Source organism: Prunus persica, chromosome G5 (assembly GCF_000346465.2).
Source record: "Prunus persica cultivar Lovell chromosome G5, Prunus_persica_NCBIv2, whole genome shotgun sequence".
Classification (NCBI taxonomy): Eukaryota; Viridiplantae; Streptophyta; class Magnoliopsida; order Rosales; family Rosaceae; genus Prunus; species Prunus persica.
Window position 1 is genome coordinate 11,858,167 of NC_034013.1, and position 12,963 is coordinate 11,871,129.

Genomic DNA, 12,963 nt, shown 5'->3' on the forward strand with positions numbered 1-12,963 from the left:
AACTTCTCAAGCATTCCAATTCCAAATCCTTTAAATTTACAAACCAAAAGCAAAATGAATTAAAGTTACAACCAAAAAGAAAAATCCAATTCACAGTTAATTAAAGTTACAAACTAAAAGGAAAAATGCAATACACCAATGTTACAAACTCAAGTGTTGGTGGTGAGTGGATTTGAAGAACCCCTTTGTGTTGTTTGAGCACCAATGCTATCTACAAATAAAACAACATAGTTTAGTACATTTTATTATAAGAAGAAGCATAAATAACACTAGCATAAATAAACTAATTACTTACAAGTTGTCATATCTTCCATTTCCTTGTAGAATTCAACCTCATCATCTGTTGGTTCCTTGTAAAAGGAAAATTCGTCCGCTCTAAGCCAATCACTAGTACACACTAATGCCTCTACCATTTTAGGATGCAAAGAGCTTCTAAAAGGATCCACAATCCTCTTGCCTAGGCTAAAAGCATTTTCACTAGCAACCGTAGAACTTGGAATTGCAAAGATATCCTTGGCAACTTGTGAAAGAATAGGATATCTTGTTCGGTTCCCTTTCCACCAATTCAAGAGAAGAGAAGGGTTTACAATTTTACTTAATTATTTATAGAGTATAGCCGTGCGGCTATACTTTGCGGTTTGCGGTAACCGCAAATTTTGAAAATCAAATACCGCAACCGCAACCGTAAATGCGGTTCGGTTCTTAATACCGCGATTGCGGTTTTATTGCGGTAAAATATCGGTTGGTTTTTGCGGTTTTTCGGTTTTTCGGTTTAAAATGCCACCCCTAATCATAATCTATATTTTATCACTCATTTGCCGACGAATACACAACATAGTTCAAGTAAACATTTGTAATTCAAAAAGAAACATTACTTACAGCATACAGCTTAAATCCAATTACTACTGAATGTTGGATTCCTCTTCACATTCTAGCAACATTTGCACTACTGAATCCATTGTTGGTCTTTTGTTCCTATCTTCCTCTACACAGGAAATACCAACCTCAACCATCTTTGCTGCTTGGTTCCTGCCGAACTGCCCTTCCAATCTTGGATCCAACATATCCTCTATCCATTCATCTTCCCCACATTGAATTTTCCTTCTGGCTATCCTGACAAACCTCTTCATCTCTGCTTCTTCCTCCTCAGCAGTATCCACCACCCGATTTGAAAGTCGAATGCCCTTCACTATCTCTAGAAGCACTACACCATAACTGTAAACATCCACTTTTGCAGTGATTGAAAGGTTCAGAGCCCACTCCGGGGCCATATACCCTTTTGTTCCTCGAATGTGAGAGGACACTGCATTGAGGCCGCCTCTCTGGAATAACTTTGCCAGCCCGAAATCTGCAATCTTTGGTTCAAAATTACTGTCTAGGAGTATATTTTCAGGCTTCACATCACAATGGATAACCCATTCTAGACACTCATGGTGAAGATAGGCTAAACCTTTAGCTATCCCGATTGCAACTTTGAACCTCTCTTTCCATCCAAGAAAATTTGGGGGAAACAAGTGCTTATCCAAGGATCCATTTTCAACATATTCAGAGATTAGAAGTCTGTGTTTACCTTCAGAACAGAATCCCCAAGTTCTCACTAGGTTCATGTGATTGATTTTTTCAATTGTGCTGACTTCTGCCCAAAATACTTCTTCCGCTTGATAAATATCTGCCAATGCCTTGACAGCTATCACTCTTTCATCGGCCAAAACACCCTTATATACAGTCCCAGAACCCCCTCTTCCCAGTTCTTCCTTGAAGTTTCTGGTTGCTTTCTTCAGCTCAGCATAGAGATACATTCTAAAGTTACTTGAAATCAAGCGATATTTATCTACCAAGGGAGCTGACATACCTTGTGATCTTCTGAAAAAGAACCACCAACCTGATAATATGAAGAGAAATTCAACAGCACCGATTGCAGCAGCAAAAGAATACAGATATACCCATCTCACCGTTTTACTGGGATTGTCATACATTGAAGAAGTACCTATTTTAACAGCATTAGTCCTGCATGAATTAAATACAGTGAGATTGGCCGCTGGTGAGGTTTCCATACTCAGAGGCTCAGGCAGCCTTAAGTATAGACTGCCCTCGATAGTTGGAGACCTGAGCCCACTGAAGAGAGCACCTTTTGTGTAACACTTCTGTCCCCTATAGACAAATGCTTCACAACGGCAATCCTCGACACAGAGTTTTGTGCAATTCTGAATGGAAGTGGATTCACTGTAATTGAGATCAAATCCATAGAAATCTACGTACTGAATCTGCTTGAATTTCACTCTCTGGGACTGAGAGCATGTAGGCTTGAACTTAGGCTTGCAACCCTTGTTCCAGTTACTTGTATCCACTGCCTCATAGCCAGGAAGGCACGAGCACTTAAGCTCTGGTGTATAAACACAAATCCCATTTCTCCCACAGATCCCATGCACCCTGCACTGCTGTGCTAGAGCTTCCCAGGTGATCACCCATGATCCTGTCGAGTTTAGACTATAAAGTCTCAGGTTTCCATCATAATCCGTTGTCAACCTTCGTTTCACCCTTGCACCCATGTCAGAAGCACTGAATATCAAGTCATCACTGGATACAAAATTGCCCATTTCATCAAAAACAGCAATTCTACTACTATTGTAGTCTGTTCTACCATTCTGATATACACTCAAACCAGGCCCAGGCCAATACACACTTGATATGTCAGGACCATCATAAATCAACCTCAAAACATTGTCATTATCAAAATAGAAACTAAAATATCCAGTACCAAAGTTGCCTCTTCCCAAACTAGATGTCAGCTTCATGGTCTTTGTAAAGGGTTGATTTGGGAGGAGAGTATCAGTGGGAAAATCAAAGCTTTGCCAGAGAATTTTACCTAGTGGGTTTTTCAAAACAAGGTTGCCAGAATTCAAAAGCTCCGCCCTTTCAGCACCAGTGGGAGTTGAGTTGGTGCTGCTATCCCAGACAATTTTGCCGTCCACATCAGTCAAGATCATGGTGCCATCTCGACTCAGTGAAACTCTGGACCCCAAAGCATTGACTGGTCTGTCTCTGTTAGCCATCCAAACAAGGGTCTTGTTCTCGGAATTTGTGAACCAAATGGAGAACCAGTAGGCATTTGTGCCCACCCCATAGAACCCACATGTAAAAGACTTATGTGGGGAAGTTAGGAAACCAGAATCATCTTCAACTGAAAAAGAAGAGCCTCTTTTTAAACTCTTCTGGGTTTTTGCTGTTGCAAAACAACAACAAAATACAGTGATGACTAGAAGAATAAGAAAGCAGGGAAATTTTGGAGATGACGCGGTTTGGTGGTATGCCATTTTTGGAGGTTCCACTTTGGTGAACACAATTTAAAGGGACTATAAGTAAGGAAAATTCTACAGTGGGCTTGGCGCATGGATGCGCCCATTGTTACAGACCATTGGATGAGTAGTTGGTGATGTGGAGGTATCCACACCGTTGAGTTAATTACCAGATAAATCGGTGGTTGTAGGTAAAAAGAAAACAAAAACAAAAGCTCTCCTTCAGTAGCATTGGGTTTCTCTTTTCTCTCTCTTCCGTTTCGACTCCTTCCAAAATCGCTCCTCTCCTCCTCCTGTGACGACGAGACAGCGCGACGAACACAACTCCTCTCCTCTCAGGTATCTCTCTCTTTCTTCTCCCTAATTGTCTCTCTCATCTCTATATCTCATTGACGCAGCACAAGCAACAAAAGTTTCAAGCGAAACCTTGAGTAATAAGAAATCTGGATTCCACCAGAAACTAAGAGGAATTCTCTTGGGATAATAGAAACGTCAGACAAACCTGTCTAAATACGCAACTCTCAACCCTTGAACTACTAGGGGAGTTATTACATTAAAACTGAAAAACATAATTAATTCAGAGACTTAACTACGTAACTCCGAAACTGAAAAAAACAGAATTTATTCAGAGAATTAACTATGAAACTTTGAATCCAGTTTTGAAAGGCCAAACGATCTCAGAATACCAAAATCTATCGTACATCACTGCAAAGCTGTGAGTTTGGCTCGTGGCGTCGTTCCCTTTCCGAAATGGTATTTTGCGTCCTAATCGGAGCTCGGACAACAAATCTGCAAATTTCCGCTACGTCCTTTTCTAGCTCAACCGCGATAAAATCTGCCATCTGTTTTACATCACTCATGGTCTCTCAATCTCCTTCCCAGGCTTCGTTTCAAAACCAAACCCATACCAAAAATCTCAGCCCCAATTGAAACCCCCATTTAGCTCGATCCCTGCGTCTATCTCCCAAGATAATTTTAATTATTCAAGGTTTGAGTTTTCTAATTTATATTGTAATTTTTAGGTTTTAATATTGGGCTATGGTCTCTGCAGGTTTTCAACTTTTTAATTTGTATTTGAACCATTAATTTGGAGACAAGGTGAGGATTTCATATTAGTGTTGAACTAGATGTAGATTTGGTAATGTTAGTTTAATTTTGAGTTTACTGCTGCATTCATCATGTTTTGGTTTTTTTTTTCTTTTCCAATTGATTTTTTTTTTTCTGAGTTGGTTCTTGTGTCTACAAGTTGCATCTTGTTTTCATATTCGGATTCCTGAATGTGCTATGATGTCATTCTTAAGTCTTTTTTTTTTTTTCCTGCCTGTGGCCCCATTGATTTATGAATATCATCTTTGGAAGCTTGTTATGATTGATTTTTTTTCTTCTTCTTGTCAGTATTCTACTAAATACGTGTGAAGGTTGCCTCTTTTTTGGGGTTTTAATGAAAGCTACCTAACAACCAAACAATAAAAGCCTCTATTAGTTTTTTTAGTTTCCTTTTAGTCCCTCTAATTTTTTGCTGACCTTGTGCTTTCTCTTACTGACTGACAATTGGATGTTCACTTGGTGTTGTACTGCAGGAAGAGTGTTGTAATTTTCTATGAATTGCTTGATTTTCATTCATCATGTGTACATCTACATAGGAAGCCCTGTTTATTACCTCCTCTCATGCTTAGGTCATCTCCAACTCTTGGACTCAAACCTAAAATATCCTCCCAAACTTCTTCTAACCCAAGAAAAGAAAGGACCCAAAATTTGGAAAAACTCAAATTTGGACCCAAATATAGATCCAAGTATTGCCTGGACCCAATACTATTCACAGAACCCCACGCTGAGGTGGCATAGCCCATGTGCTTTTGAAAAATGGTGAGACCCACGCTGGTTACATTTTCTGATGGGCTTGTCTGTGGCATGGGCCACGTGTCGGCACTATAAGCTAGAGCCGTTGGGCTTTGGCTATTTTTTTTTTTTTAAAAAAAAAAAAATCAAATAGTATCGCTGGGGCCCACATGCTGGCTGTTTCCATTAAAAAAAAAGACTTAAACAATTCTTAAACAATTTAAATAAAGTTGCGGACTTAAAATTTGAGTCCGGAGGGTTGGGAGAAAAAACGATTTGAGTCCGGGCAAAGCTCAAATAGTCACTTTTTAAAGGGGAAAAATTTGGGTTTAGCCCCTCATGAGTTGGAGAATGCCTTACTATCCTAGGATTGTCTACCCTTCATGTATGTGAGTTTTAAATTTTCATCATTATATATGTTATTAAACATTAGAGATTATTTAAGGCATCATCTATTATCTGAATTCTGCTTAGTCTTAGTTCCATGTGCATTAATTAACTCTTTAATTCATACATTTACATTTTAGCAACTTGATGTGATTATTGTGGCTCATACCAAAAAGGCAATCTTAGGCTCATCAAGGAAAGTCAAGCTTCCAAGTGACTTACTGGATATTAACATTTTTGTAGTGCTGAATATTTATTTGTATTGGATGTGAGATTTCAGTTTGTTGCTTTATGTAATTATTTAGCAATTTAATTATTTCTTTGCACCTTTTGTTTACGAAGCTTTAATTTTCTTTTTCAGTCATACTATTCTTTTTGTACTATCTGTTTTTTTATTTAGCTTGGCATTGTGGTCGAGATGTGGATGTGAGTTTTTTTTGCTGAAAAGAAACCCATTGTGATTTGAGCTTTTTTTTTTTTTTTTTTTTTTTTTTTTTTTTTTTTACAGACAAGACACCCAATATAATTAATTTCAGTATCTTTTTCTTTTTTTTCATGTTAGGCATATTGTTGATGTTGAAATTTTTGTGACTCATTTAAAAAGCATTAGGTAGAATTTCTTAATTGTAATGACATTATGTGCTCTGACATTGAGTTCATCTTCATCGGAATTGTTGTATTATATTGAAGTTTGATATGGTATTTAGGCGTGTAATTACCAAATTGTAAGGGGTTTTTTGCAGTTGGTGTACGTAACTTAGCATACAATTGGCATCCTTTTTGCATTTTCATAATGCTATTACCAACTGACTAGTCTGTTATTGCAATTAGAGTATGCGACATTATATTTGTTGCCTTGCATTTTTGTAATGAAAATGCAACAGGTACTTCAGTATGTCATTTTTGAATCCAATTAACAATTGGTTAGTCCGTTTTTACAATTAGTGTATGCATATTGTCATGTTATTGGTAGCCTTTTCAATTTGCACATTGTTAGAATGCAAATACAATGTGTGGTTTGTCAATGCAATTGACAAACAGGTAATGTCATTTGCATTCCAGTCATGCTATTGATAAACAAAGCAGTCTCATTTGCATTCCAATCGTGCAATTGCCATTATCTATGCATAATTAATTGAAAATATAAATACAATATGTGATTTGTTAATGAAATTGACAAACAGGTAGTGCCATTTGCATTCCAGTCGTGCAATTGACAATCATAGTAGTCCCATGCTTTATATGTTTATTATGAAAATACAAAAGAAAATTGAACTATGCAGTTGGACAAGTTTATTTTTCAAAATAAACATTTGAATTGATTAAGGGTAAAATAAATACAAGTTAATAGAAAGTATTAGGTCATACAAATCCCACATAAATAAAGGTACAAAGCATTAGATTTTCACATATTAACTTGGGTTATTCGCAGCAATAGTTCCTCAATTATACCTGTAGTTACATTTGGGTCACTGAACTCAATTATTAGTTGCAGAGGTCACTTAAATATGTGTTTTGTTACACCAATAGTTCTTCCGCCAAGTTCTTTTAAATTTTCTGTCAAAAATGAGGGTAAATTCGGAAATTCATCCACAACCCTCCCTATCCTCCACAACTTCAAAATTTGTAAATTTGTAAATTCGGAAATTCAAATTGAATATCAACTAATAAAAATTCTCACAAATCTACTATACAAAACTTCAAAACCCTAACCCACAAACCCCTCTTCCCTCTCAACCTCTAGATGGTTTGCAAATTGACGGCGAACTGAGTCTAAGAAAGATTCCTCTTGTGTCAAACTTATGGTTCAACCTTCCATTCTTGTTTGCTCATTCGAGGAGGTCCAAAGATTCATCATTTCAGCACCTACCTTTTTTCATTTTTGTTTCAAAAGTCTACAAATTTTAGCACCCATGAGTCAGATTTAATGGCTCTTGCAAAAGAGTCGGGTTTTAAATTGGTGTATTTGAATTGGATTTGAAGATTATGGAAGACCGATGTGATTTAGGAGAAGGGTTCATCTCGATACGCAAATCGGATTCAAAGGTTGGTTCTTTTTCTTGCGCTTATTTTTTAGGTTGTTTTAGATTGTTGGGGACAAGCATGTGAGTATTGAATTGGGACAATAACGTGACTTGGGTTCTCGTAAGTGGCTTAAAATGCAAGATCTTGAATCTGTTTGCTGGTCTGAAGGTATTTATTATGAATATTTGAAAATATTCTTGGTGCTGTGCGGCATCTTTTTAATTGAATTTTTTGGTGTCGACAAGGATTGGGTTGCGGCAATGGAGGGTTGTGGAGGTAGGGGAGGGTTGTTGATGAATTTCCGAATTTATCCTCACTTTTGATAGAAAATTTAACAAAATTTGACGGAATGACTAATGGTGCAACACACCTAATTCAATGACGTCTGCAACTAATAATTGAGTTCAGTGACCCAAATGTAACTACGGGTATAGTTGAGGGACTATTACTGCGAATAACCCTATTAACTTTTATTGTTAAGCTCTTTTTTGTTAAGTTAGATCTCACTTTTAAATGACGATGGGAAATTTGTCTCTTGTTTGGCAATTTCCATTAATATATATTTATAAATAAATAAAAAAAATTAAAAAAAGAGCATGTTTTACCATCAATTACCCTATTTGCTTCACTTTTGACTTCGTTTTCCACGTGATTTCACTTCCCATTCCTAATGCTTTTGTAATCCTAAAGTGAATAAGTTTTTTTTTGGGTAAAAAAAATACGATTTTTGGCCTTTGTAAATATGTTGTAAACATGTATTTAAAATATATTAAAATTAATAAAATAAATTTATAAAGGGAAGGTGAGATATTAGAGAATTAAATTAGGTTCTTATCCTTGTAAGGACTCATATGCAATTGACAAACAGTTAGTGGAAAATTGAAACTGAATAATGCAATTGACAAATAGTAAGTTCAAAACTGCAATTGACAAACAGTAAAATGGAACATTCGAAAGGTAAATTGGGTCCTTATACTTATAAACACAAATGTTTACAATATTAAGGTCTCGTATTACTCTATGTTAAACAGGTGTGTTCCATAAGAGTATAAAATTCATCCTTAATATTGTAATATCGTAATTTACAAAGATAAAGACATATAGTACAATATTAAGGTCACTTGGAGCATTAGGAAAGTAAATTAGGTCCTTATACCTGTATAAGAATAGGGTAAGAGTGGACCTTGGTGGAATAAATTTGGTCTTTGTCATTGTAAACAAGGGAGTTTACAACATATATGACTTCCGTTATATTTATATGGACAAAGGGGTTCCATAAAGTTATAAAAGAGATCCTTAATCTTGTAATATCGTAATTTACAAAACTCGTAATGACCCCCAATACAATGTTAAGGTAAGAATGAACCTTGGAGTAGTAAGTTAAGTCATTATCCTTGTAAACAAAGTGGTGGTTACAACATTAAGGATTCGTATTATACTAAAATGGACATAGTCGTTCCATTACATTGTAAAAGCCATCCTTAATCTCGTAATACCATAATTTACAACAATAAGGAACCCTTGTATAAGAATAGAGTAAGAGCGGACCTTGGTGGAATAAATTTGGTGCTTATTCTTGTAAACACAAGGGTTTACAGTATTAAGGACCTCTTTTACAATGTTTTGGACCTTCATGTTCCATAAACTTGTAAAGTGTATCCATAAACTTGTAATATCATAAATTACAATAGAAAGGATCTCTATTACATGGTTAAGGTAATTATGGACCTTAGAGATGTAAAATTGGTACTTATTTGTGTAAATGCAATGGTTTATAACATTAAGGAATCGTATTACAATGCTTTGGACATAAGCTCTCCATAAACTTGAAACGTAGATTCTTAATCTCGTACATTACAAGATTTGGGTTCTCATTTATGATTTTTTACATCATGATTACAATTTTGAGGTTCTTCCTTATCCCTACCGTTGTAATATCCTGATTTACAATTGAAAGGATCCCTCTTACAATGATAAGGTAAGGATAGACTTTGGAGAAGTAAAGGTGGTCCTTACTCTTGTAAACACAAGGGTTTACAATAATAAGGACCCCTTTTACAATGTTTTGGACCTCGACATTCCATAAACTTGTAATGGGGATCCTTCCTATTATAAATTAGGGTGTTATGAGATTATGAAATATGAAGAACCTTAAACTTGTAATTAGATTGCAAAAACTAATAAATGGGAACCCAAATATTGTAATCTATGAGATTACGGATCCACTTTACAAGTTTAAAGAACTCTTGCGTCCAAAGCATTGTAATACAAATCCTTAATGTTGTAAATCATTGTTTACTAGAATAAGGACCCATTTTACATCTCTACGGTTCATCATTACCAATTCCTTGTAATATGGATCCATATCCTTGCAAAAGGCTGATTTTTTACAACATTATGGATTCGGTGAACCCTAACGTTGTAATCTAAGAGCAAAATTTTGTAAATTGTTACCCAAACTTGTAAGTTATGAGTTTAAGGAATTGGTAATGGTAACTCAATCACTTTCTTCTCCTTCATTGCGTATTTTGTTATGTTACATACTTATATAAAATTTTGAATATTTTAGTTAAAATTGTACATATTATGTGTAAATATCATATTTATGTATTCTATATTGATTATAAAGTGCAATATATATTATTTAAGTATTATATTATTATATATTCTTATTTAACATTTTTTTTATCAGAACATGAACCAATTATATTACGAAGATATGAATAAAAAAAGGGAGACGGATAAGTAAGAATAAGCAAGAATACATATATTTTTATATATAATAATATGTCATCTTGAGAAGTAATTATAGTGTGGCTTCAGAGTATGTCATATAATATTTATTATAATATAAGTGGATATTTATTGATATTATGTCTTAAAAGTTGAATATCTAAATACGTAAATGAGTTATACTATGTAGTCGTATTTTTGTTCCTTATAGTAATTTATTCACATTTAAGAAATAACAAAACAAAAAGAATAGTTTAGATGTTCAAAAATTGTATTTGGTTTCAAGTAAAAAAAAAAAATTCAGTTTGGCCAATTGGATTTATATAAAGTTACCCAAGTTTTATTGATTTTGGTTACAAGTTATATAAAGCAACCCCTAACTCATGAATCATGAAAAAATCTGCAAATGTTGTGAAATAATTGATATAATTATAACAAACATTATAGTCCACCCTAATCCATAACACTGTAATACTCTAATTTACAAAGAAAATGATATATAGTACCAAGGTAAGAATGGACTTTGGACGAGTAAAATTATGTCATTATCCTTGTAAACACAACTGAAAATCTTGTTATCTATGAGAAAACTTGTAAACTTTCTACTTTTATACTTGTTTTTCTTGATTTTAATCCTAACAATGTAATATAAAATACATGGTCATGTTAGGAAAAGAATATAAATTTATAATACTTCGTGGATGTCTACAAAAGTACAAATATGTAACATAGAGTTCAACAAGTAATATAGTTCTTATTTTAGAAATTGATTTCAACCAATTACATAGACAGAACTCGAGGTGAAAAAATTTGATGGATAAAGACTTTCAAGCTCTCAAATAAATATTGATGCGCATTCACCAATTCTATGAAACAAAAGTAACAAAAAATTAAAACTATCAACCTCAATTGATGTTTAAAAACTAGGCATAAAATACAGAGGAATTAACCACAACTAGCCATCATAATTCATATAAATAAAACCAGCAACTCATAATGAACTTGAGTAAAGCTACAATGAGGTGACATATCGAAATCAGAAGAAAAAAAAAAGTCAAACAATTCTCATTTAAAAAAAGTCTAAAACGGTAGCTTTAGATTTATAAAAGCAAACAAATATCATTGTGAAATTTATAAGCATGTCATCATGAGTCAAAAAGAATAAACTCAATTGAAAAATAACATGTCCAATCATATGCCAATTGCCAGACAGAAAGGGCAAAATTGCATGACCCTAATGCAATTGCATTTTCAAAAAGTAGAAACTTGATAACTTGTATAACCGGTAACCAATTTTTTTAAAAATCTGGAAGAATCATATAGGAAAAATGGTGCATGGGTGCACCTGGTGCACTATAGAAGGTGCCTACTTCACATGCCCAAACTACTCATCCAACGATCATAAGAAGTGGCGCATCCATGCGCCAAGTGCACTGTAGAATTTTCCCTATAAATAAGTCTTGTCTGGTTTTGTCCAAAATTCAATCTTTTAGATTTCTTTTGAATATTTTATCATTCTCCGCAGGGGCGGAGCCACACTAGGACCAGTGTGGTTCCCGTCCCCCCCTCAAGTTTTTTAATTTTTAAAAAGTAATATACTGTTATGTATTTCTACATGTATATTATTTCAAATACTTTACACTTTGATATGTATCCTTGTGGTGGACCTATTAAGGCACAAGGAGGTGCTTCAAATTGCCCCTTTGCTCAGCTGGTGGTGGTGCACTACAGGTGTACAGATTACCTTATTTCCATTTTCAATATTTAAGTAAATGTCTTTGTCCTTTTACTTTCATTTATTTTTATATTACTTCATTTACTTAAGTTTACAATGTAAATAAGGAAGTACCCCCTATTTGGATTCAAATAAATATACTAGAAAATCAAATTCCCACCAAATCAAAATATGAAAAATCGGTTTTAGTGCAAAATACGATTTAGGCTAAAAATGATGGCTCATTTAGTCAATATATATTTCATACTAAAATCTCATAAAATCAAGTTTTCTTATTTGATGTGTAAGGAATAAAAGCCGCCAAAAATTATATTGAGAAAATGATTATTTCGAAAAACCATTTTTCATACTTATTCAATATTTTTACATAAAACATTTTTTCATGTATGATATGAATGCATGAAGGGACCTAAAGTTTTTTTTTAGTTTGTGAAATTTTGATTTTTTTTCTTTCTATTGGGTTTAATGGGGGAAAAAGCTTTAAAAATATTTGCTAAATTGCTACTCTTTGTCTATCTCTTACAATTTTTCTTGCTTAGAATGTGTTTGTCTATCGACAATTATGATTGCAACCAATAAGCAATATAATTCTTGAGATATGTGATATATATCTATATATATACTATTTTTCGTATGTATTGTGAGTTTGAATTTTTTATTCTTTATCATTTGTAAGAGGCCCCCACACACATAAAATCCTGACTTCGCCACTAATTCTCCACATGCCTTTTGCTATATCAGTCCCGATCTCTTGGACCACAGGAGTCCAAGAGATTGTGGTCACCCACCGTTGGATATTAATTCAATGGTTGAAAAAAGTTTTTTAAAATGAGTGCAAGAGTGAGTGAACCGTTGAATTTACATCCAACGGTGAGTGACCACAAATTTCTTGGACCCCTGTAATCCAAGAAATCAGAACTGTTTGCTATATATATATATATATATATA

General features: G+C 34.3%; 1 protein-coding gene across 1 annotated transcript; it reads right to left on the minus strand.

Annotated features, from left to right (window-relative positions):
• Window positions 788–3,645, minus strand: LOC109949080 (putative receptor protein kinase ZmPK1). Its single transcript, XM_020563339.1, has one exon. It carries the CDS (start codon window positions 3,312–3,314, stop codon window positions 903–905), a length of 2,412 nt encoding a protein of 803 aa, XP_020418928.1. The 5' UTR covers window positions 3,315–3,645; the 3' UTR covers window positions 788–902.